Raw genomic sequence first — 27748 nt, 5'->3', positions numbered from 1 at the left:
AGATATGGACGAAAACTGTCTATCGACACCTCATATGTTATATCCAAACTTTTCAATATTACTTTTAAAATTAAATTAATTAATCGAACAAACAAAATAATAAAAATAAAATAAAATAATGTTTTATAATTTAAAATATAAATTATACATAAAAGATATACTTTGGAGCTCAACTAATTTTATTTTATTTTTTATAAGAAAGAAGCTGATGAGTAGGTGGGAAAGTTGAACTAATAATAATCTAATTTTCCTACCCATCATTTCTTCTCTAACACGTCTCTTTTAGCTATAAAAACCTATACATGTTAGCCATGGAGACAAATCAAGATCGTTTCGGGATTCGATAGTCTATAATTCATCTCGGGTTATTGTTTTTTGACTGTTTTGAAAATTCAATGGCTACTCGCTTCTCAACTTTCGTATTCCCCCTCATACTGAGTGTTTTTATGTTGATGAGGTTTGATTGTTTTGTGATGACGGTGAGTGCGAGACATCTTTTGGAGACACCAGTACCTAAGGTACCTGAAGAGCTTCCGGCACCAGAAATACCCAGTTTGTCAAAGCCCGAGCTTCCTCCATTGCCGAAGGTTGAGTTGCCTCCTTTGGGAAAGCCTAAAGTGCCTGAATTGCCAAAGCCTGAGCTCCCAAAAGTACCTCAGTTGCCTCCTTTGGAAAAGCCTAAAGTGCCCGAATTGTCAAAGCCCGAGCTCCCAAAAGTACCTCAATTGCCTCCTTTGGAAAAGCCTAAAGTTCCCGAATTGCCAAAGCCCGAGCTTCCAAAATTACCTCAGTTGCCTCCTTTGGAAAAGCCTAAAATGCCTGAATTGTCTAAGCCTGAGGTCCCCAAATTGCCTCAGTTCCCTCCTTTGGAAAAGCCTAAAGTGCCCGAATTGCCAAAGCCCGAGCTCCCAAAATTACCTCAATTGCCTCCTTTGGAAAAGCCTAAAGTTCCCGAATTGCCAAAGCCCGAGCTTCCAAAATTACCTCAATTGACTCCTTTGGAAAAGCCTAAAATGCCTCAATTGTCTAAGCCTGAGGTCCCCAAATTGCCTCAGTTCCCTCTGGAAAAGTCTAAAGTGCCTGAATTATCAAAGCCTGAGCTCCCAAAACTACCTCAATTGCCTAAACTTGAGGTTCCCGTAGTGCCAGAATTACCTAAACCTGAACTCCCTAAGTTGCCTGAATTTACACCACTACCCAAGCCCGATTTACCTATCCTTCCAAAGGACATACCTATTCCTTCGTTCAACCCACCACACACATCTACCATTAAACCTTGAATACCATATTCAACTTCGGGCTACAAGAGTTGAACTAAAGATACGTTCATACACGACTGAAAACTATATTTGTTTTTCTCTTTTTAATTATCATTTTTAGTGAGTGTTTGAGTTGTTTACATATGTCGTCTCTATTCATGTATGTGTTCCTATACTTTGAAATTGTCTTCCACACTATATTATATTAATAAACGTTGATTTGTGTTTTTTTATTTTTTATATATGTGATAATATTAATGATATTTCTATATTGTTCCATCGAACATGGAGTAGAAAATTTAATTTATCTTACAACAAAATTGATTTTTACGACAAGTTTATATATGTATGATAACGGTATCTCATAATCACCATCCTTTTAGTTGCGATAGTACGGTACAACGATGATTGACAAAAACGTCAATTTGTAATCAACATTGAAACTTAAACTTCCATCATCGTATATTTATGGTGAGGTTACAATGACAGATCGATTGAACCTACGTCATCTTCGACTGTCTAGCCCACACAAGCGACACCCACGACCTAGACCACTCTAGCCCAACGATGTATGTAGTCCAGCTTAGTAGCATGCCTATAGCCCAATCATCCACCAATGACCCAACTTCTAGACCTGCATTGATTCAGTCTAGTGACCCGACCCATGATTCGATCCATGATTTGATCTTTATGACTCTATCTAACCATTTGGGACCATTATGGAGCTATTTTTGATCTTAATGGAGACAATTAACTTTCTCCAAGGTACTTTCAGAATAACACCAAGGATAAGATAATAAGTCCAATTTAGGCTAATCAAGTAAACGACTTTACGGTTAGCTTTGGATGAATTGTTTGAAGTATAAATGACATGTGGCTTGTGGTTTTTGTCCGTGTCGTGCCTTGTGATTGCCTACAATTATACTAGAGGCTAGCCCAAAATTTCCTAGAGCCTAGAGAGAAGCTCGTGGGAACCTCCTACGATAAGGAAACGATGAGTGCCTACAAGTAGTTTGTGAATTGAGTATTTTTGATACTCACCCATTTCTACATTTCCTTTTTGAGGTGAATGATGCCACATGTCGAGATGAGGGGTGTTGACCCGAGGCGTCCATGTTGTCTACATAGTGTGGGGCTGTCAATTTATATATTTTGTATGTGAGAACCCACATTGGTTGGGGAGGAGAGGACGAAACACTAATGGTGTGGAAATATTTTCCATGCAGATGCGTTTTAAAGCCTTGAGGGGAAACCCGGAAGAGAAAGCAAAATGAGAACAATATCTGTTAGTGGTGAGCTTGGGTCGTTATATTGTATCCCAATCCCATTCGTAAACTTCATTCAACATCTCATCTTATTAAGTGCTAAAAGTCGAATAAACTATTTTTTTTATTCTTATAAATATTTTATTTTATGAAAGCTACTCAAATTACAAGGTCACTTGGCACGTAGGTGGGAAAGTTGAACTAACACTAATTTTCCTACCCATCATCTCTTCCATACGTCTCTTAATATCTATAAAAACCTCTCCGTGGTAGCTATCGAGATCATCCAGATCAGTCATCAAGCTCGTTCTCTTGTCACTGTCATTTGATTATTTCGAAATTCAATGGCTACTTACTTTTCGACCTTTGCATCCTCTCTCATATTGAGTACTTTTATGTTGACGAGCTTCGATTGTTTTGTCACGGCGGTGAGTGCGAGACATCTTTTGGAGATGCCACTACCCAAGGTGCCTGAAGAGCTTCCGAAGCCAGAATTATCCAGTTTGTCAAAGCCCGAGCTTCCTCTGTTGCCTAAGGTTGAGTTGCCTCCTTTAGAAAAGCCTAAAGTACCGGAATTTTCGAAACCTGAGCTCCCAAAATTACCTCAATTGCCTAAATATGACGTACCCGAAGTACCAGAATTGCCTAATGTACCTAAACCTGAACTCCCTAAGTTGTCGGAATTGACACCTCTCCCAAAACCTATTTTGCCTACCCTTCCAAAGGACATTCCTATTCCCTCGTTCAACCCACCACATACATCTACCATTAAACCTTGAATATCATATTCAACTTTGGTTTACAAGAGTTGAACTAAACCTACATTCATATACGATTGGAAACTATATTTTTTTTTCTCTTTTTAACGATCATTTTTAGTATGTATACGAGTTGTTTATGTATGCTGTCTCTATTCATATCTGTGTTCTTCCATTTTTAAGATGTTGTCTTCTACACCGATAAAATACATTATATAAATGAACATTGATTTGTGTTTTTTTTTCTTTTTTGTGTATAATAATTTTATCTTGCAATAATATTGATTTTTTATGACAATTCTAGACTGATATCGTATCAACGGTTCAATAGACGATTGTTGTAATATGGTACAATTATAATCGACAAAAATGTTACATTCAAACTTCCATCCAACAAAGTTTATGTTGATTTTATAATGAAAATTAGATCATTTGAACCGAAAATAATAATAATAATAAAAAAAAATAGAAGAAGAAATGAAGTCAAAAGTTTGAATGGGACAACATCGCGATGCTTCTAATGCCATGTCGATCAACAACGTTCGAGACATCGGATGCCATCAAGACATCTGCGTACAAATTGCCTGTCAACTAATATTTTGTGTTGTTTATGTGTAGCGCTTAGACATGCTTATGGTGTCTCAACGCTACATTTGGAATGACTCCAATTCAATTTTTCGGTTGATCTAGCTTGAATTTGATACGTTCGGACCATTTGATACCATTTTCAACTCTTCGAGAGCCGTTCTGAACACTTTCGGAGTCATTTAAGTTCAATATGACTACTTTTTAGCCAATTTCAAGTACTTTATGCAATTAGATAAGTCAAGTTCCAGAGTAGAATTTTAAATTATGATTGTGGGACTACTCAGGTAGAATTAGACTTCCAGGAGAAACTTGAAGCCAGTACCAAACAAGCATAGTGACTTCGACTTAGACCAATCACGTAAGTAACTTTACTATTAGCTTAGTTGAACGACTTATATACGTATGAATAATGTGTGCTCTATGCCCTACACGTGTCATATTCTATAATTATTTGTCGTGTGATATGTTAATGCAATCAATATGGACATGGACATGGACATCGACACTTGCAATCGACATGGACATCGACAACAACTTTAAGCAACATCAATAATTCAATTACATTTTTATGAACATCAAAAGGTCAATAGGGTATGCATCAATCATGATTTGGCCAACAAATTCCATCCATACTAGCCCATACGTTAATAGCATCATCTACTTTGTTTGGCAAGTAAGCCAACTCTTAACGTCAACTTTTTCATTACCTAAACGATGACGACGAACACAAGATTACATTTTCTATCTCCGCTTCCATCTCATGTCGTTCCCAGCTCCAACCCCAACGTCCACATTATATGTATAAACACGATAAAAATAATGTTTCATAAAAGTTTAAATTATATCAGCTAGATACTAAATTCAAACTTTCCGACAATATTATATTTTTAATGTAGAAATTTATAAATTTAATTCTTGAAATATATTTTATTTAATTAAAGAATAAAATAAAAATAATAAATAGAAAATAATTACATGTGAAGGGTTTTTTTTTTTTTTTTTAATAAAATTTTATAAAGTGCAAAAAATCAAATAAAGAATTATTTTATTCTTACAACTATTTTATTTTAAGAAAGGTGTTCATATTACGAGGTCACTTGGGAGTTTAAATATGAGTAGGTGGAAAAGTTGAACTAACAATCTAATTTTCCTACCCATCATTTGATTTCCAACGCATGTATGCTCTCTTCCACGTCTCTTTTATCTATAAAAAGCTAGACATGGTAGCCATGGAGATCATCAAACTACCACAAACGAATCAAGATTGTTTCGGGTTTCGATAATCTATAATTCATCTCGTGTTATTATCTTTCGACTATTTTGAAGATTCAATGGCTACTCGCTTCTCAACTTTCGTATTCCCCCTCATACTGAGTGTTTCTATGTTGATGAGCTTCGATTGTTTTGTGATGACGGTGAGTGCGAGGCATCTTTTGGAGTCGCCATTACCCAAGGTACTTGAAGAGCTTCCGAAGCCAGAAGTACCCATTTTGTCAAAGCCCGAGCTTCCTCCATTGCCGAAAGTTGAGTTGCCTCCTTTGGAAAATCCTAAAGTGCCTGAATTGCCAAAGCCTGAGTTCCCAAAATTACCTCAGTTGCCTCCTTTGGAAAAGCCTAAAGTGCCGGAATTGCCTAAACCTGAACTCCCAAAATTACCTCAGTTGCCTCCTTTGGAAAAACCTAAAATGCCCGAGTTGTCAAAGCCTGAGCTCCCAAAATTACCTGAGTTACCTAAACTTGAGGTTCCCGAAGTACCAAAATTGCCTAACTTGCCGAAACCCGAACTCCCTAAGTTGCCTGAATTTACACCTCTACCAAAGCCCGTTTTGCCTACCTTTCCAAAGGACATACCCATCCCTTCGTTCAACCCACCACACACAACTACCATTAAACCTTGAATACTATATTCAACTTTCGTCTACATTGGTTGAATTAAATATACATTCATATACGACTTGAAAACTATACTTCGTTTTTTTTCTTCTTTTTAATTATCATTACTAGTAAGCATATGAGAGGTTTATATATCTTGTCTCAATTCTTGTTTGTTTCGTGTTCTTATACTTATAAGATGTTGTCTTCTATATGAAATACTATATTACGTGAATAAATACCGATTTGTGTTTTTTAATGGATAACTTTAATCATATTTTGATGTAGTTTTATCTTACCGAGAGGTAGAAATTTTACTACAATAAATTTGATTTTTTTGTGACCGTTACAAACTATTTTGTTATGTATGATGATAATTCCATAATTGCCATCATTTTAAGTGTTCTTGTATGATGGGAAATCGAAACCTCATAACATATACTTAGGTTAAAAATTACCGATAATGACAGCTTAAATCCGATGTTCAATGGTGACTCTAGCCAAAATAAATCACTTCATTATTATGATATCTTATTAAAGAAGCTCTAATCAATTATTAAAATCAAATAATTGTGGAGATGCTATGTGATTTATATCGAATCTGTTTGATGCTCTTGCAACAATAATTTCATTTAGCCGACTAATTTGTCAAGGATAAACAGGTAACTGACCTTAGTGTTGGAGTTGAAAGAAGTGTATGATTTATGATGACGCATGTCCTCTAGCCCTTACATGCGCCATAATGTTATATTATGTTTGTATGTGCTATGCAATGACGTATAATACCATGTTATGTATGTTTATGATATCCATTATGTCATGATATGTGAAATGAAACACCATGTATGTCATGCTACGTTTTGCCATATAACGCTATGTAATGAATTATGTGATGATTTAAGATGAAAACCATGATGATTAATATGTATACGTGACACATATATGTACTATGTCATGGATGAAAGGAAGAAGGGAATGATTTCGATGTTATGGTATGATTTTAAATCATGGGGAGCTCATATGCATTTATGTATGTCATGTGCATCAGGATACTTCCATGTTATGTTAGTACGGATGCAAGATATACGTATACGTGCCCGCCTGGTGGATCCATGTGTGCATGCGTGAGCCGTGTGTAAGGAAGTATCACATATCTAACCTTGCTCGGAACTGGAAAGAAATCAAGGCCTTGCTACGATTTTAAAGGATAGGTCCCATCATGTATGTGTGTTTGCATTACCCAACCTCAACAATGGAGTTATTTAAAGAGTATTTCTTAAAATACTAAAGCGTCGTGCTAGTAGTCTTATAGGTGGCATTTTATTTTGGTACTCGAACATTATATTAAGGTTTTATTTTGACAATGTTATTGCTATTTCTTGTTTTAAATTAAACGTCTAAGTCCACGACTTTGTTTGAAACGTGTTACTAAAGGCAAGCATGTAGTGACGTCTTTGATTTAGGCAAGAAAATTAGTGGCGTTACATCTATAGTTGAAATGTTATGCATTGTAGGAAAAAATGTGTTGATTGATATAATCATCACAAATAAGTTAATTCTTCACGAGTTATTCATAATTACAATTGAGATAAAAGTCTATTTTACCAATGTAATTACATCTTTCACAAATACACTGATTCTCTCATGAACATTTTGTTTATGATCGAATTATAAACCAAGTCCCATGAAATCGAATGAGAGGGTGAGACCCCATTATTCAAATCTTGAAATAAGCATTTAAACAACCCATCTACTTTCCACACGTGGAAATGAGTGAATTTGATTTTGTGATATTATGTTCCAGCTCCCTATTTAGTTAAGTCACCAAAATGATATGCATATTTAATTAGCTATAAAAGTCATTCTTGCCGGACAAACCTTCATAGGTAGAAGTTCATAACTCACTCAGGATTAAGATCGAGTCACATATGATCGTCTTATGAAATATTAATCTTCTCAGTTAACGAATTTGTAAAAAGAGATTAAATATTTTGTGGTTAGTCTTATTCAATCTCATTTTATAGGATACCCCCACTCACATGTCTCCACATGAATGATTTAGATTAAATCATTTATAGCAACTACAAAGTGGGTCGTATCAATAGTGTTAATAGGATAAGACACCCAGCCTTATCCCTCTACTATAGACCATTTAAGTTATTATTTAAACATGATGCTCTTGTACGACAATCAAATACTGTTCAAGATTATATTAATATTGATTATGAATTGACAACGTTTGTCAATCATCATTATACCATAACATATCAGCTTAAAAGATTGTCGAGCCATTATCATACATATACCATAATAGTTCATAGCTATTTATTGCCATAAAAATTAAAATTTCCACTTCTATATAAGATAAAACTACATAGATCACACTCCAAAAAAAAAAAAAAAAAAACTCATATAATATAGTATAAATTTAAAAGACAACATTTTAACGAAGTATAGAAACGTAGACAAAAATTAAGAAAACATAACTCGTACACATACTAAATATGATAGTTAAAAAGTGAAAAACAAATATAGTTTTTTGTCGTAAATAATGTAAGTTTAGTTTCATTCTTGTAAACCAAAGTTGAATACGGTATTCAAGGTTTAGTGGTAGATGTATGTGGTGGGTTGAAGGAAGGGATAGGAATGTCCTTTGGAAGGGTAGGCAAAACCGGCTTTGGGAGAGGTGTCAATTCCGGCAACTTAGGGAGTTCAGGTTTAGGCACATTAGGCAATTCTGGTACTTTGGGTACGTCAAATTTAGGCAATTGAGGTAATTTTGGGAGCTCAGGTTTCGGCAATTCGGGCACTTTAGGCTTTTCCAAAGGAGGTAACTCAACCTTCGGCAATGGAGGAAGCTCGGGCTTTGACAAACTGGGTAGTTCTGGCTTCGGAAGCTCTTCAGGCACCTTGGGTAGTGGCATCTCCAAAAGATGTCTCGCACTCACCGCCATGACAAAACAATCGAAGCTCATCAACATAAAAGCACTTAATATGAGAGAAGATATAAAAGTCGAAAAGTAAGTAGCCATTAAATTTTGAAATAATCAATATCAATCGTGAAAGGAACTTGACTCGTTTATGGATGATCTCCATGGCTAGGATTAGAGGTTTTTATATGAGCATATACATGCGTTGGAGGAGATGATGGGTAGAAAAATTAGATTGTTAGTTCAACTTTCCCACCTACTCATATCTAAACTGCAAAGTGGCCTCCTAATTTACCATCTTTCTTTGTAAAATAAATATATTTATTCTCTAATGTACTTTGATTATATTATTTATTTATATGGAGTTATTGATGTCGGATACCCGTTTAGGAATAGCGACCGTTGCAGGATTTGGACAAACATAACGATCGTTTTCCTGCCTAGCCGTCGCAGCATTATGATATCCATAATGATCGTTTCTTGCCTAGCCGTCGCAGCATTATAATATCCATAATGATCGTTTTCCTGTCTCGTAATATACGCGTCCGTACCTCGTTAAAAAGGTAAGGGGTATCCCTCAATGCATGAGGTCCAACATTTCTCCATTTTCATTATCAATTAATATACCTTCATATAATATCATATCATGAATCATAATAGTCACGTAGCATATTTTGGGCGTGCCTTCAACGTATCTTAGACTAAGTAGAAAATTTAAAGCCGTTACAACTAATCTTCTATTTAATTTAAATATGCATACACATATTACAAGTCTAATAATTGGAAGTAAAATTTGTATTAACATTGAACCAAGTACTTACCTAACTAGAAAGATTCAATTGTTTTTGTTTTCTTCGAAGAACTCATATAATAATAATTAAAAAGAAAAATCTATTTTTGTAACCTAACTTTCGGTCCAAGAATCAAATAAATATTGTTTAATTATGAACTCAATATTTGTTGCAACAAACTTGATTTATTTTACATAGATATGAGTAGGTGGGAAGTTGAACTAATGATCTAAGTTTTCTACCCATCATCTCCTCCAACGCATGTATGTTCTCTTCCATACGTCTCTTTTATCTACAAAAACCTCTGCATTATAGCTATAAAGATCATCTCCGATTCATATACTAGAATTCATTTTATGTTATTGTCTTTTGATTATTTCGAAATTCAATGGCTACTTACTTTTCGACTTTTGTATCTTCTCTCATATTGAGTGCTTTTATGTTCATGAGTTTTGACTGTTTTGTCACAGCGGTGAGTGCGAGACATCTTTTGGAGATGCCACTACCCAATGTGCCTGAAGAGCTTCCGAAGCCAGAACTACCCAGTTTGTCAAAGCCCGAGCTTCCTCCATTGTCGAAGGTTGAGTTGCCTCCTTTGGAAAATCCTAAAGTGCCTGAATTGCCAAAGCCTGAGTTCCCAAAATTACCTCAGTTGCCTCATTTCGAAAAGCCTAAAGTGCCGGAATTGCCTAAACCTGAACTCCCAAAATTACCTCAGTTGCCTTCTTTGGAAAAACCTAAAGTGCCCGAGTTGTCAAAGCCTGAGCTCCCAAAATTACTTGAGTTACCTAAACTTGAGGTTCCCGAAGTACCAAAATTGCCCAACTTGCCCAAACCTGAACTCCCTAAATTGCCGGAATTAACACCTCTCCCAAAGCCGATTTTGCCTACCCTTCCAAAGGACATTCCTATCCCTTCATTCAACCCACCACATACATCTACTACTAAACCTTGAATACCTTATTCAACTTTGGTTTACAAGAGTGGAACTAAACAGACATATACGACTAAAAAACTATATTTTTTTTTTCTTTTTAATAAGTGTATGAGTGATTTATGTATGTTTTCTTTTTAATTATCTGTGTTTCTATACTTTTAAGATATGGGCTTTAAAATTTATAAAACTATATTATATGAGAATAATTGAATTATATATATATATATATATATATATATATATATATATATATATATATTTGGTGTGATCTATGTAGCTTTATCTTACATAGAAGTGGAAATTTAACTTCAATCTTTTTCCTTTTCTTGTCTCTTTTATTTATAAAAAGGTCATCATGGTAGCAACCATCAACAAATCAAGTTCATTTTAGGATCGGTAATCTATATTTAGCGCAGTTGTGTTAAAATGGCTAGTCTCTGTTTCTCGACCTTTGTATCGTCCCTTATATTGAGTGCTTTTATGTTATTGAGCTTTGATTCTTCCATTCAGAAAGTGAGTGCAAGAAATCTTTTAGAGATGTCATTACCAAAAGTACCTAAAGAGCTTTTGAAACTCGAAATACCCACTTCACCAAAGTTTGATAATCGGTTGATCATATACATGAGTTAATGAGATCGAGTATTGGATGATGTGTGATTAGAATATGCCATTATGATAATTAGACATGGATTATTGAGACCGATAACCATGTTGAATAAATGATAAAAGAAATGGATTCTAGTTGTCATGTTCGTACATTTTTAACTGTACGGAGTCATGATCTTGACACGCTCATGACAAGCCTTAAGGAAAATACAAGCCCATTCACATGTTTCGCTCGTCTTCATGACTTCGTCAGACCTTAGGTGATGTTCTCTTTTGTCAATCGAACACAACTCATACGAAATCTAAGCTTGTTCAGTCATACACGCTTGGATGTTAGAACTGCAATATGTTCGTTATGAGTACAAAAAGCATTTGGCATAGACTAATTTTGCCAATAGGGAAAAGTCCCAATTTTAAATTAGTTTAAATGGGATCTTCAGTCCCATGGAATTTAAGCGCTATGCAGGGACAGGAGGACGGGGCAAGAAACAGCTTTGAAGAAAGCTATTTTAGTTCCCAATGTTTCTCCACACCCAACAAGATGCATCAACCTCACCATGCTTTACTCCTAACCCCACAAGGTTCCGACTTAACCTCAGTCTCGGTTAAGAACAACGATGATCGGACAAAAATCATTTCTTAAAATGAACCATAGAGGAAGAATTTTGAAAAAAAATTTGAGAACACTTAACTAAAAAAGTTTTCAACTCGTTTTCACTCGTTTCTTTACTTTTGGACGTTTGGTTGGATGAATCGTCTTGGTTTTGGAAGCTTTGTTAGATTGAAAGGTTGATGTTTTGGAGGTTTTGATCGAGTGAAAGATTTTTTTTTGAAAATATTGACGGGTCGATAGTTCTAATATTCAAATTATGATTTTTCTTATGGAAAAGAAATTTAAAAGTTAGATTTAAGATATGCTCATTTGGTACTCCATACTTGTTTTTCCTTTTTAAAAATGTATTAGAAGCATATGTTGATAGAAATAAAAGAATCTCATTGTTAATGCATAAAAAGTTTTATTTTATTTTATCATTTATATTAGATAATCATAGAGAGTACATCATAAGGGTACAAAGTTTGATCAGTTTTTCTTAATAAGTTTTGCCGATTCAAGCTTCCTGACCTTTTCAGCACATGTTTTCTTTTCAGAAACTACAACATCCAGTTCAAAGATACGTCCCAAACAGTCTTTCACCACAATATGGAGGCGGAAGGCCAGGTCTTCACCCTTCAGCTCCATAAACCAACCACATTTAATACTCTGGTATTTGAAACTCTCCTTATGTACGAGGTTGTAGTCCTGCACAGCAAACTTTGCAATATTTTGCACGCAGACCTCTGAGACATCAGGAATTTGTATCCACTTGCTTGGACAAATGAGGCATCCGTCAATCTTCAATTGACTGATTGGGTCATTTGAAGCAATCTGAGCAACCACTGCCATTGTAACGTTCAATATTATGTGAAGAAAACTTGGTGATGATCTTTCTTCAATTGATAGTATGATATTTATAGTTGGTGTGTGTCAATGTGAAAATAACAACAAATTTTCTATATCGAATCATTCTATCTTATTTTTAATAATATGATTCGTTTGTCACATGATCTAAAGTTCGAAGAAAAGAAAAATTCTTGGATAAGGATTCGCCACTTGAAAGAATTTTTAATAGAATGTGTCATGCTAAAACTTTGAATCTTCCTTTTAAGAATCTACTTCTCCAAATTAGAGTACGTGGAAATATATTTTTTTTGGCAGGTTCTAGTGATATTCTTATAAGTAACTATCTTTAATTAGACCATTTAGAGGCGTTTTTCTACCGATGTTTCTTCATAAAAGTTACTAAGAACTTTGAGGATATTCATTCAATACTTTTGAATCATACAAAGCTGTAAAAAAATGGAAGAGATCTTGGAAAAGTTGTTTTGCACGAGTATATGTTGGAGTTCCAATCGATCCATGGGGTTTGAACCAAGCTATGCAAATGAGCTTTTGATTTGTTCAAATTGATCGAGAATTGATAAAATAAACATTTTTTTATTTTTGATTTCTTTTTTAATTCAAATTTGATAGTTCTAACTCCAAATTTGATTGTTTTTTTTTTTGGAATTAAGTTCTAAATTTTTAGTATGTTATTATGGGAGGAATTTCGAACAAGTTACATGAGTTGGTTCAGACGGGTAGGCAATGTTTAGATGATCATCATGAATCTATAATGTACCATTGGACCTCGATCCCTCCAATAAGGTACCATTGAGCCTTCCCACTCTGCGATAGATCTGTCCAATAAGGATGGTATCTTCCACTTTTCCTTCCGCTCTGATAAGGTACTATTGAGCTAGATGTTAGGATGTTTAGAAACCTGTGACTTGAAGGATTGTTGGATTATTCTAGATCTGTCATATGGATGAGTGTTGATCATGCAAGTAGTCAATGGTTATCTTGCATGGTGGATCCATCTCGTGGGAGGGCATTAATCATGTGGGTAGCCAGTGGAGTTGGCATGCATAGACGGTAGCGCCCCTGAACTTACAAGGTCAGTGAGATGGGTTCGTTAGCTACTTCCCATGGATGACGAGTAGACTAAAACTCACCATGTTGTCCCTACCTTATAGTGAGAGTTTGTTAAAGTAACGCCTTAACATTAGATATCGGTTACCGTTGCTTAGGTTAAGCAAGCTATCCTAAGTCAAAGAAATGAAGAGTAATTCACGCTTGGAGATGAGATATGTTGCTCGGCCAATCACGACACTAGAAAAAGGTGAACCACCTTCTCCGAACTTAGATGGGTTCAGGAGTAGCTTATTGTCGGTTGAAAGGTGGCAATAAGTCAAAAACTGAAAAGTTGCACACACACTCTCACAGCATGAATCATCTAATTTTAAGTGTCATAGAACTTGTATTTCTACAATTAATCCGCTAAAAAAATAATGAACTCAGCTACGTGAAAATATTGATCGATTAAAATTATTATTTGAACGAAAGATAGTAATCGATTTCAAGCTTATTTTTTTTTTTATTTTTTCTATATATAAAATTGTTTCAGCTATGTTGTTTATGCTCAAACGTTAGTCATAAATTGATTATAATTAAATTAATTTTTATTGTTTTTGAAGTATATATAGGTAGAAATAAAAGAGATATTGTACCTTAAAAGTTTTATTTTATATTATTATTTTATTATTTATATTAGCTCGTATAGGTAGTACATCATAAGGTTGTAAAGTACCGATAAAGAGTTTAATCAGTGTTTTTTAATAAGTTTGGCAGATTCGAGCTTTCTGACTTTTTCACCACAGACTTTCTTCTCAGACACGACGACATCCAGCTCAAAGACACGTCCCAGACAATCTTTCACCTCAATATGGAGGCGGAAGGCGAGGTCTTCACCCTTGAGCTCCATAAACCAACCACATTTAATATTCTTGTATTTGAAACTCTCCTTATGTTCAAGGTTGTAATCCTCCACAGCAAACTTTGCAACATTTTGCACGCAGATCTCGGAGACATTAGGAATTGGTATCCACTTGCTTGGACAAAGGAGGTTTCCATCAATCTTCAATTGGTTGATTGGGTCATTTGGAGCATGGACAACTGCGGCCATTGTAATATTCAATATATTGTGAAGAAAATCTGGTGATGATTTTTCTTCCGTCCGTAGTTTGGTATTTATAAGAGTGTGCTAATGTGAAAATAATATCAAATTTTCATATTAGATGACTCTATCTCGTTTTGAAGAATACGATTCTTGGACAGCACGATATAAAATTAAAAGAAGAAACATTTAATTCTACGAATCTTCTTTTTTGATATAGGTTGAGTGAGAATATAAAATACTAAAACTTTGAATCTTCCTTTTTGAAATATACTTATCTAAATTGGGATATATAGGAATATATTTTATTGATATATATATTCTTATAAGTATACAATAAAAGCTATACAAAAATTCACATTGAGTTATTATTTTTAGTTATGATCTAATTTTATGATTATGCATATGCTTGTACACAAAAAATTTTGTCACAGAGGAAAGTAATATTTATGATTTGTTAGAAGAATAAAATTATGTTGATGCACGCGTGGAGGGCACATTATCAAAATGCCAAAAAATGTAACAAAATCTACATACGTCGGTGCTTAATCGTTTGGCCTACTTGTAGTACGAGAACGCGTTTCTCAGCATGTGTGTAGGCACGTGTGAGACACACTACCTAAGCATGGGAGGCACGTGACGGCACGTAAAAGAATATTTTTCACTTGATTCGACTTCTGCTTGTTTAATTTTTTTCTAAGTTCAATACTAGACAATGAAGTTTGAAATAGGTCCTATTAGAGAAGCATTTGAAAATTTGGAGTAATTAGCAAATGGAAAAACAAGCTTGGGAAGGGAAAGGCACGGATCACCCAAGTAATTAACCATTCAAACTTCCCTCGAATAATACTTATAGGCATCACCCAAGTAATCAATCATTCATATGGTGCCTTAGGTGGTTAGAATATGCATGAACTAGACAGGTAGAAAATTGTTGAATCCCCATAGGATGAGATTTTAATTTTTTAATTTTTTAATTTTTTTAATTTAAATTTAAATTTAAATTAAATTAATTTTTTTTTTTTTTGAAATGCTAGAAAGGACGATGAGATATTGTGATTTGTACTCAAGGTGATTGATGAATGTTATCTCCCGGTTGAACATAGATGTGTACACTGAGATAAGATTAGGGTGTTAGAGTTAGGCCGATTAAACGATTACTTATATCAAAATGTCACCTGTAGACTAAGTACCTTAAAATTGTGAGAGGTGATTAAAAGTCTAGACCCTAATACTCCCAACATAGAAATCCGTGAGAAGTTAGAATAACAGTTCTGAGTTAGAGAGTCCATAATTTAAGTTACCTAGACCCCTTAAAATCTAGTAGATTTCCACTTACCCAAATCCGACTTTTGACTTTTGATTCTTCATTTTAAAATTTTACTATAATGCTCAGTGACTTTGGGAGAACTATTCTCGACTTTTGATTTGTTGAAATCCGTCAAGAATCGAGGAAAAACTGAAGGTAAATATTTTGAGTTCTAAATTTAAGTTTTCATCAAATTTGATAGGTTCTTTTGGAATTAAGTTATGAATTTTTAGTATATTATTATTGGAGGGATTTTGAACAAGTTACATGAAGGAAGCCCGAGTTTATTCGGACGAGACGATATTTTGTTGATCGTCAATCTAAGATTACCGAATTTTATATTTTGGACAGAATTTAGACTTGAATATTTTTTCTATGTTTTGATCATAAATTATACTAAAAACACTTTATTCAGAAATTGATCATAATTAAATCCAATTTTATTGTTTTTGAAGTATATGTCCGTAGAAATAAAAGAACGTCATTGTTAACACGTAGCTTGAACATAGAGATACGTGTACGTTCAAAGTTTTATTTCATATTATTATTTTATTATTTATATTAGCTAGTCATAGATAGTACACCACAAGGTTACAAAGTACAACTGAGTGCTTGATCAGTTTTTCTTAATAAGTTTTGTCGATTCAAGTTTTCTGACTTTTTCAGTACACGTTTTCTTTTCAGAAACTACGACATCCAGTTCAAAGATACGTCCCAAAGAGTCTTTCACCTCAATATGGAGGCGGAACGCAAGGTCTTCACCCTTCAGCTCCATAAACCAACCACACTAAATGCTCTTGTATTTGAAATTCTCCTTATGTACGAGGTTGTAGTTCTCCACAACGAACTTTGCAACATTTTGCACGCAAACCTTTGAGACATCAGGAATTTGTATCCACTTGCTGGGACAAATGAGGCATCCATCCATCTTCAATTGACTAATTGGGTCATTTGAAGCAACTTGAGCAACCACGGCCATTGTAATATTCAATATTATGTGAAGAAGACTTAGTGATGACCTTTCTTCATTTAGTAGTATGGTATTTATAGGAATGTGCCAATGTGAAAATAATAACAAATTTTTCATATCCGACAATTCTATCTTATTTTTAAGAACATGATTGGTCACGATATTATTATATCGTTAGAAGAAAAGAAAAATTCTTGAATAAGGGTTAGCCCACTTCCAAAGAATTTTTAATAGAATATCATTTTTGTATTGTTTTGTTTTTTTATTTAAAGAATAATGAATTATACCACTGCACCAAATGCCATTTTTGTGGACTCCATATTTGGTGGTTAGTTGAATGTATCATCATTATTTCATTTATTTTATTTGATCTCCATAGAAATTGTTAATAGGATCAGTTATACTTATTGAGCATTCATCATTAAAGAAATAAGACGTTAATGAAATTCATGTGCAAGAATTATTATTATATCTTTTAGATCTAGACTGCTGCAAAGTTTGATTATTCTCAAATTATTTATATAGGAGTAGCGGTAATTACTGCAGAGAGAAAAAACATCTGAAATTATTCCCTCCGTGTAAGTTTTAATTTGATAGTTTCACTTGAGACATAGTTTTGACTTAACATTTGTTTTTTCTTCCCTTTTCTTTTGTTTCCTAAGATGGTAAGTACTAAGACTTGAGGATGTAAAGAAATACTTCTAACCTTATGGACCATTAGTATGTAATTACAAAGAAGAGTATTTGAACTGTCACGCTACCGCTGAATGGCTAAGCCATTGCAAACATGAACCACCCCTAACGTACCTAAAGTGAGTATGTGAGTACCTAAAGTACCACTCGAAACTTGAAGGCACCCCAGATGCTTAGATAGTGGTAGAGACTAGGCATGAACTTTCTAGAGCCCAAAGTAAAGCCGGTGGATACCTACTAGTATAAGGATACGATGAAAACTTATAAGTAGGTTGTTTATTAGGTATATTTATATACTCACCCATTTCCTTTTCTTTTTTGGATGTTTGGGGGCTGCAAGTTGATAATTCTCCAAAAGTACCGTTATACGAAGCCTTTTGTAGTTAATTTTGCATTCATGCTCACCATTTTTTTATTGATTGTTCCATTTATTCTAATTAGTAAGCATGAAATAGTCTATTTGGTTCAACATGAAAAGAATATCAATTTGCATAAATTGAGCCTAGTACATTTAATTGAGTTATTTTGTAAAATTTTAGAACATTTATGCTAAGTGTAGCAAATATGGAAACAACTTCGCTCGCAAATCTGGAAACAAATTGCTGACCTTGATGAAGAAGCAATTCAGAACATAAATTTTTCGGAATATATGGAAATTATAATTCAAATGAGCCGAGGACTCCAAGGGGGATGAATTACCTTTTTTTCAACCCAATATGGGAAGCAATAAACAATATAAAAGAAAAAATGATTCCCTATAACCAGGGAGAGACACGAAACGGGAAAAACGGAATAGACAATAGAGGGTTCTACTGCTGTGAAACCAGAGAGAAAGAAGAATAACCCTAACTCAACGGGTGTACATAGCATAGGGAAAAGAAGACCAAGAATGATAGATTAAGGCAAAGAGGTGGACGTAAGAGTTCAAATGAAGAGAACTTCCGTCAAAGGACAGCAACTAATATGAACCAAGAGACATCAATCATACAATATATGTCAATGAAGATGTGAAGAAAATATTGTTGAAATTATCAAAATATATTTCAATTCATGCCACGTCAAAAAAAAAAAGAAGTTTCATGTTATAAATCTTGAGTAATTAGAATTTAGAGTAATTTAGAGTTATTGTATCTCATTAATATATTTTAAAACTTTTTATTTTAGTTACAATTATGTAGATAATTATGGCCATTAACTATGAATGTTACCACTCTTTGAATACCTTTAATAGTCTCATTTTAAGGCTATATAAAGCCATGTATGTTGTATTTGTAGGTAGACTTTGAAAATATAGTAAAATGAGTATTTGTATTTTCTTTATCCAATGACTAAGTTTCTTTCCAATTTTATGTAGTTTAGGTTGCATGTAGAATCATTTAAGCTCGACATGATCAATCTTTCTTGTGGAGTGATTCAAATCTCGGATAAGTGTTCTTGTCTTGAGATATTTGATCAATAAGAATCATTTAAGCTAGACATGATCGATCTTGCTTGTGGAGTGATTCGAATCTCAAACAAGTGTTCTTGCCTTAAGATATTCGATCAACAAGGTAATCTGAATCTTATTCCCCTTGCAGTGGTTCCTTATCTTATCAGCAACAAAGTTTGATAACTCTCATAATCCTTAGTTTCTTTTCTTATTCTATCAATTTCTTATGATAAAGACGTAGATTTCTCTGTTTAACTCAGTTTGTATGGAGATCTAAAATTTATAGAGGAGATGAAAGAGTTTTATATAGTTTTAGGATGTTAGCGTTGTAATTTTAGTTTATTAAAGAGTTGTTAGGAATGATTTACATGTTTGTTTATTTGGTTACTTTCAATTTTCATATTACATTGATCGTTTGTTGTATTTATTTCATATTACATTTTTATCAATTTTCAACTTTTATTTTATTATATATTTTTTTTTTCAATTTTTGCCTTTTAAATCACGATCCGAGATTCAAAGCTTTAAAAATTGTGTCGTAACAGACCAAAAGAGATACACAATACCAGTCAAGTTTTAATTAACAAATAAATCAATGTTTGTTGTTTTCGAAGTATGCCATAGAAATAAAAGAACCTCATTATTAATATATAGTCGAGCATAGAGATAAGTGTACCTTAAAAGTTTATTTCATACTATTATTTTATTATTTATATTAGATAATCATAGGTAGTAGTACTTCATAAGGTTACAAAGCACACATTAGTGTTTGATCAGTTTTTCTTAATAAGTTTGGCTGATTCAAGCTTTCTGACTTTTTCACCACAAGCTTTCTTTTCAGAAACTACGACATCCAGTTCAAAGATACGTCCCAAACAGTCTTTCACCTCAATATGGAGGCGGAAGGCCAGGTCTTCACCCTTCAGCTCCATAAACCAACCACACTTAATGCTCTTGTATTTGAAACTCTCCTTATGTATAAGGTTGTAGTCCTGCACAGCAAACTTTGCAATATTTTGCACGCAGACCTCTGAGACATCAGGAATTTGTATCCACTTGCTTGGACAAATGAGGCATCCGTCAATCTTCAATTGACTGATTGGGTCATTTGAAGCAATTTGAGCAACCACGGCCATTGTAATATTCAATATTATGTGAAGAAAATTTAGTGATGACCTTTCTTCATTTAGTAGTATGGTATTTATAGGAGTGTGCCTAACAAATTTTTCATATCCGACAATTCTATCTTATTTTTAAGAATATGATTCGTCACGATATAAAGTTAGAAGAAAGAAAAATTCTTGAATAAGGGTTCGCCCACTCAAAAAATTGAATTTTTAATAGAATTTCATTTTTGTATTCTTTTGTTTTTTTATTTAAAGAATAATGAATCATACCACTAGACTAAATGCCCTTGTTAGTTGAATGTATCATCATTATTTCATTTATTTTATTTGATCCTCATAGAAACGGTTAATATGATCAATTATACTTATTGAGCATTAATCATTAAAGAAATCCATTGACAAAAATTATTATTATATCTTTTAGATCTAGACTACTGCAAAGTTTGATTATTCTCAAATTATTTATACACGGGTAGCAATAATTATTGCAGAGAGAAAAAACAGCTTAAATTATTTCCTAAGTGTAAGTTTTAATTTGATAGTTTCACTTGAGACACAAAGAACATTATCATTATAATTTTGACTTAATTTTTGTTTTCTTCCATTTTCTTTATTTCTTAAGATGGTAAGTACTGAGATGTGAGAATATAAGAAATACTTCTTACCTCACAAACAATTAGTATGTAATTACAAAGAAGAGTATTTGAACTATCATGCTACCGCTTAATGGCTAAACCATTGCAAACATTAACCACCCGCAACGTACCTAAAGTGGGTATGTGAGTACCTAAAGTACCACTCGAAACTTGAAGGCACCCCAAATGCTTAGATTGTAGTAGAGACTAGGCATGAGTTTCTAGAGCCCAAAGTGGTGGATACATACTAGTATAAGGATGCAATGAAAGCCAATAAGTATGTTGTTTATTGGGTATATATATATTTATAGGGTGCAAGTTGATAACTCTCATAGTTATACCAAATCTTTTGTAATTAATTTTACACTCATACTCACAAATTTTTTCATTAATTGTTCTATTTATTCTAATTAGTAAGCATGAAATAGTCGATTGTGGTTCAACATGAAAAGAATATTAATTTGCATAAATCGAACCTAATCGTATATTTAATTGAGTTATTGGTAAAATTTTAAAATATTTATGTTGAACTATGATGCTATAGCAAATATAAAAATAATTTTGCCAGCAAATATGGAAACAAATTGTTGACGCAGCGAAGAAGCAATTCCGAACAAGAAATTTTTCAAGAATGACATGAAAATTATAATCTAAATGAGCTAGGGCTCCTAGGTGGATGAATTACTCTTTTTCGGCCCAAAATGGGAAGCAATGAAAAATATAAAGAAAAGAGGATTCATTAAAAGAGGGAGAGACACCAAAGGGGAAAGCAGAATAGACCATAGAGAGCTCTACTGTTATGGACCATAGAAGAAGAATATAGATTAAAGCAAAGAGGTGGACGTCAGAGCTCAATTGAAGAGAACATCAATTAAACGACAACAACAAATCTTGATAACTCTTTAATCCCTTACTTTCTTTTCTTATTCTATTAAATTTTCATGATTAAGATGTCGATTCCTCCTTCTAATTCAATTTGTATGAAGAACTAAAACTTACCGGGAATGCAAAAGAGTTTTATATAGCTTTATTATGTTAAGGATGTGATTTTAGTTTATTACTGAGTTATTATTGATTTACACGTTTGTTTAGTTGGTCACTTTACATATATAGTTGTTCTCCTCGAGAGAAGAGAGGGAGTAAGTAAATTCTCTTTAATACTCTCGTTCCATGGCAAGAATACTCTAGAGTAATTAAATGGCTAGGAATAATTATTTTTCCACAGCCTAGTTAATAGAAATTACCAAACATGCAAGAACAGAATCTGTTAAAAGAAACTAAAATCTATCGAACATATGAGAGCTTTGTTGTAATAGAAGAGATCGCTTTGTAGCGTCTGTCCGTTTTTGACATTTTGAAGTCTTTTACATTGTATTTTATAATCGTATCTAAAACTCATTTCTCCATTTATAATATTTTGAAGAGCAATTTCATATAATTGAATTTTAATTTGTATTGAATTTTGGCTTTTGTTGTCTTTATTTCATATTAAATTTTATCAAATTTTCAACTTTTATTTTATTATACTTTTTTCTTTTTCTTTCCATCTTTGTCTTTTAAATCACGATCCGAGATTCGAACGTCTAAAAATTGTGTCGTGACAGATCAAAAGAGATGCACAATCACAAAACTAAGTGAATATCCGCTTGCTGATTTTTTGTTTTACCATGAAGGACACATTTCAATACTCAAGTTTAGTTAATAAGTAAATCCATATTTATTGTTTTCAAAGTATATGAGGTAGAAATAAAAGAACCTCATCTTAATATGCAGTTGAACAAAGAGATACATGTACTTAAAAATTTTATTTTATATTATCATTATTTATATTAGATAATCATAGATAGTACATCATAAAGTTGTAGTGTACAAACAGAGAGTTTGATCAATTCTTCTTAATAAGTTTTGCCGATTCAAGCTTTCTAACTTTTTCACCACAAGCTTTCTTTTCAGACACAACAACATCAAGTTCAAAGATACGTCCCAAACAATCTTTCACCTCAATATGGAGGCGGAAGGCCAGGTCTTCACCCTTCAGCTCCATAAACCAACCACATTTAATGCTCTTGTATTTGAAACTCTCCTTGTGTACGAGGTTGTAGTCCTCCACAGCAAACTTTGCAATATTTTGCACGCAGACCTCTGAGACATCAGGAATTTGTATCCACTTGCTTGGACAAATGAGGCATCCATCAATGTTCAATTGACTGATTGGGTCATTTGAAGCAATCTGAGCAACCACTGCCATTGTAATATTCAATATTATGTGAAGAAAATTTGATGATGGCCTTTCTTCATTTCGTAGTATGGTATTTATAGGAGCGTATCAATGTGAAAATAATAACAAAATTTTCATATCACATCATTCTACTTTATTTTCGAGAATATGATTTGTCTATTACACGTTATAAAGTTAGAAAAAAAAGAAAAATTCTTAGATAAGGTTCACCCACTTTGAATCTTTCGTTTTATAAAATGTTTTATACCAAAACTTTGAATCTTTCGTTTTAGAATCTACTTATCTAAATTGGGTGCATGAGAATATGTTTTATATGCATGTATATACGGATGATATTCTTATAAATATGCAATAAAAGCTATATCAAAATTTACGTTCATCTAATTTTATAATTATGAATATATTTAGTGTTGTACACAAGAACGTTTTCCACGAGAGGAGAGTAATATTCATGATTTGATAGAAGAGTACAGTTATATTGAGAGATGGAAGAAAAATATAAATTGAGAGAATATAATTAGGCTAATTATAAAACTAAATGAGGAAAAAAAAAAAAAAAAAAAAACTCTTGGAAAAGTTGTGTTTGCACAAGTTCATGAAGAAATTTGGAGGTGAAACTGACAATTAGTTGGAGTTCTAATGGAACCTCAAAAATAGTGACTTCCATGGGTTTGATATGAGCTATGCAATTACACTAGACTCGAAGGGAAGCACGGCGAGCAAAAAGCAGAAAAATTGAAGGTAGAAATTGCCATTTCACCTTGAACGCGCACACCCAAAGATGTTGACGCACACGGGGATGACACATTCAAATGGAAAAAAACTGTAAAAGAAAAAAAAAAAAAAAAAAAGAATCTACATACGTTGGTACTTAATCACTGCCTACTTGTAGCACGATAACGTGTTTCTCAACACGTGTGTAGGCACACGTGAGACACCCTACCTGAGCATGGGAGGCACGTGATGACGCGTAAAGAGATATTTTTCAACTGATTCAATTCTTGTTTGTCCAATTTTCACCTTATTCACTGAGTTTGAAATAGGTCGCACTAGAGAAACATTAAAAAATTTATAGTACTTAGCAAATGGAAAAAAACAAGCTTGGGAAGGCGCACATCACCCAAGTAACTAACCATTAAATATCATTCCTCAATAGTTAAAATATGCATGAATAGGCCAATAGATAAGCAATTTAGTTGAGAATGACACAAACTAAAGTAGTCGTCTTCTCTTTCCTTATTCAATCACTAAAAGTTCCTAAATAGAAGTTCCTCCTTTAATATATAAATTAAATATAAATATATAATATTTATTATGGATATAATAGATATTATACAAAAAAGGATTCTAGTGGATGAATCTTCAAACGAGACATGTACCGAAGCAAACAAACGAAAGGAGGTGATTCGGTAAAAAAAATGAATTATTTTTTTTTGAGGATTACTTAAAACAACAATTCATTTCAATTCTAATCGATGATGTAAAAATTTACTAAAATCCCCATAGGATGAGTTTTTGAGAAGCATGCTATTTTATATATATATATATATATATATATATATTCTTTTTTGCTTGGTTAGAAAGAAGGATGAGATATTATGAATTGAACTCCGAGTGATTGATGGATGTTATCTCTCTGTTGAGTTGCATGAATGTATTAAAATATACGTTCATTATAGGTGATTGGTTGTGTGAACTTTTGGTTGAGCAGAGAGTCTCCACTAAGATTAGATTAAGAGTTAGGCCAGTTAAACGATGACTTAGGTCAGAATATCTTAGGATTGTGAGAGGTGATCAAAGGTCTAGACCCTAGTACTCCCAAACTAAGAAATCCATAAGGAACTAGAGTAGTAGTTATGAAGTTGAGAGTTCATGATTTAAGCTACCTAGATACCCTTAGAATCTTGTAGATCTCAATGGAACCCAATGGCTAAGGTAACTCTTGAGGCACTAGTAATGTGAATGGTGCCACAAGAGCCTTCGCCCCCTATCCTCTCTAATACCCCACATCGAGCTTTACAGCGCCTCTACAAAGTTGTAGGTTTATAGGAGCAATATCGTTGAATAAGGCCTAAGCTGGATAGGGTAGCACAATGAGATGACTAGGTGTCATTAGTTTGTGGACATGGTCTAGAGGTCAACTTAATAGGTATTTGTGCTATAAACCCATTTTGAGAGGGGATGTGAAACCACAGAAGTTGACATAGTAGCGGGTGGGTACATGGGGTCAACCTCCATACTTTGAGTTTCTTTATTGTCCTATGAAAAGTTCCACTAGTTAATTTCCACAAATGATGTTCAGATCACCCGTCACCGTACTATTTTATCAAATTTTATATAGAAGAGAGAGTAAGAAAATTCTCTTTTAACATTCTAGTTTCATGCCAAGGATACTTATAGTAATGAAATGAAAGGTTAGGAATAATTGTTAATAGAATTTACAAAACATCACTCTGCTAATGAAAGGTTTGAGAGTCTATTAAAAGAAACTAAAATTCACTCCAAACTTTAATAACTTATCTAAATCTCGGTTAGCCCAAACTCCTCATTATTCTTGATTTTCTCATTACTATCTGTGATGTCCCACATTGGTTGGGGGAGAGAACAAACCACCCTTTACAAGGGTGTGGAAACCTTTTCCCTGTAGACGCGTTTTAAAGCCCAAAGAGGACAATATCCTAATTTATTTATTACTTGCTATTTGTGACAGTGTATACTTGCACTATTTCTTGTGAATTTTACATTATTTTATTATATACATTCACAAACGATTACAAGTTGAGGTGAAAGACCATCGAAGAGGTTTGATGTCACACAAGGGACGGCTCCGTAGCCTCAGTCTGTTTTTGACATTTTGGAGTCTTTTGCATTTTATTTTTATCTCTTTATCTTTTAAATCATGATCTGAGATTCAAAACTCTAAAATTGTATCAAATTGTATCGTGACAGACCAAGAGAAAACACAAAACTAAATGAATGTCCGCTTGCTGATTTTTTTTGTTTCAATACTCAAGTTTTGGTTAATAAATAAATCCATGTTTATTGTTTTCACATACAAAGTATATGATGTAGAAATAAAATAACATCGTCATTAATATGTAGTTGAACATGGAGATACTTTAAACATAGAGATACGTGTGCCTTAAAAGTTTTATTTTATATTATCATTATTTATATTAGATAATCGTAGATAGTACATCATAAAGTTGCAAAGTACAAATGAGCGTTTGATCAATTCTTCTTAATAAGTTTTGCCGATTCAAGCTTTCTGACCTTTTCAGCACACGTTTTCTTTTCAGAAACTATGACATCCAATTCAAAGATACGTCCCAAACAGTCTTTCACCTCAATATGGAGGCGGAAGGCTAGGTCTTCACCCTTCAGCTCCATAAACCAACCACATTTAATGCTCTTGTATTTGAAACTCTCCTTATGTACGAGGTTGTAGTCCTCCACAGCAAACTTTGCAATATTTTGCACGCAGACCTCTGAGACATCAGGAATTTGTATCCACTTGCTTGGACAAATGAGGCATCCGTCAATCTTCAATTGATTGATTGGGTCATTTGAAGCAATTTGAGCAACCACTGCCATTGTAATGTTCAATATTATGGGAAGAAAATTTGGTGATGACCTTTCTTCATTTCATAGTATGGTATTTATAGGAGTGTATCAATGTGAAAATAATAACAAATTTTCTATATCGAACAATTCTATCTTATTTTTAAGAATACGATTCGTCTATTACACGATATAAAGTTAGAAGAAAAGAAAAATTCTTGGATAAGGATTCGCCCACTTAAAAGAATTTTTAATAGAATTTCATTTTTGTATTCTTTTGTTTTTTCTATTATGCTTATGTGAATTTTCAATTTCATTTTTGTGGCATAAGAACGTGTTTAATCGATGTCCTACTTGTAGCACAAGAACGTGTTTCTCAACGCGTGTGTAGGCACACGTGAGACACCCTACCGGAGCATGGGAGACACATGTTCATTCTTTGCCCTAATTTCAATACTAGACTCAATAAAGTTTGAAATAGGTCTTACAAGAGAAACATACACAAAATTTGGAATACTTAGCAAACTGAAAGACAAGATTGGGAAGGCATAATTAATTATTCAAAGTTCCCTCGAGTAATATTTATAGGCATCACCCACGTGTAGATTAAAATTAGGGGCATTTCAAAAATTGAACTCGGGCCTCTCGCACCCTAAGCAAAAATCATATTACTAGACCAAATGACCTTTCTTGAATACCTATCATTTTTAGGTTCCACTCGTTATGGTTTTTTCTCTCAAGTTTGAAATCTATCTTTTTCGGGGTTGGGGACTAAAAACATTTTATTGAGCTTCTATAGATCATGAATCACTCCCAAATCACTCCCAATTAGATGAAATGCTCTGCCATATGTCACTAAGACTAATGCATTCAATTAGAATACTCTATCCCGATGAGGTAAGTCATCGTATAAGAGTAAGTTCTAGAGAAGAGGCATTCCAAGAATCAAACTTTTCACACCCAAAGTGAGAATCATACCATTAGATCAAATGTCTTTGTTATGGATATTCAGTTTCATTGCATGTATTCTCGTTATTCCATTTATTTTATTTGATCTTCATAGTGATAACTACCGTGAGGAGGAAAAAAAATAGCTGAAATTATTTCTAATTATAAATATTAAAATTTAGATAGTCATATAAATTGAAAGTGAGAAATACGAAATGATATCAAGAACATTATCATT

At 33.5% G+C, this 27748-nt stretch overlaps 5 protein-coding genes across 5 annotated transcripts; 4 read left to right on the top strand and 1 right to left on the bottom strand.

The window, feature by feature from the left end:
- The first annotated feature begins 325 nt into the window (after window positions 1-325).
- Window positions 326-1491, top strand: LOC111793863 (uncharacterized). Its single transcript, XM_023675927.2, has one exon. The coding sequence runs from the start codon at window positions 396-398 to the stop codon at window positions 1278-1280; it is 885 nt and encodes a 294-aa protein (XP_023531695.2). The 5' UTR covers window positions 326-395; the 3' UTR covers window positions 1281-1491.
- A 301-nt stretch (window positions 1492-1792) lies between these two features.
- LOC147792790 (uncharacterized) lies at window positions 1793-3498 on the top strand. Its single transcript, XM_087122913.1, has one exon. It carries the CDS (start codon window positions 2869-2871, stop codon window positions 3301-3303), a length of 435 nt encoding a protein of 144 aa, XP_086979039.1. The 5' UTR covers window positions 1793-2868; the 3' UTR covers window positions 3304-3498.
- A 1625-nt stretch (window positions 3499-5123) lies between these two features.
- Window positions 5124-5999, top strand: LOC111793947 (uncharacterized). The gene has a single exon (XM_023676032.2). The coding sequence runs from the start codon at window positions 5202-5204 to the stop codon at window positions 5766-5768; it is 567 nt and encodes a 188-aa protein (XP_023531800.2). The 5' UTR covers window positions 5124-5201; the 3' UTR covers window positions 5769-5999.
- Window positions 6000-8221: 2222 nt separating this feature from the next.
- On the bottom strand, window positions 8222-8812 carry LOC111792817 (uncharacterized). The gene has a single exon (XM_087122912.1). The coding sequence runs from the start codon at window positions 8772-8774 to the stop codon at window positions 8340-8342; it is 435 nt and encodes a 144-aa protein (XP_086979038.1). The 5' UTR covers window positions 8775-8812; the 3' UTR covers window positions 8222-8339.
- Window positions 8813-9820: 1008 nt separating this feature from the next.
- LOC147792789 (uncharacterized) lies at window positions 9821-10610 on the top strand. The gene has a single exon (XM_087122911.1). It carries the CDS (start codon window positions 9852-9854, stop codon window positions 10416-10418), a length of 567 nt encoding a protein of 188 aa, XP_086979037.1. The 5' UTR covers window positions 9821-9851; the 3' UTR covers window positions 10419-10610.
- The last annotated feature ends 17138 nt before the right edge of the window (window positions 10611-27748 follow it).

This window comes from Cucurbita pepo, chromosome 4 (assembly GCF_057944985.1).
Source record: "Cucurbita pepo subsp. pepo isolate OVF chromosome 4, ASM5794498v1, whole genome shotgun sequence".
NCBI lineage: Eukaryota > Viridiplantae > Streptophyta > Magnoliopsida > Cucurbitales > Cucurbitaceae > Cucurbita > Cucurbita pepo.
The sequence above is the reverse complement of the archived record's forward strand: the minus strand, read 5'-3'. Positions and strand labels throughout refer to the sequence as shown.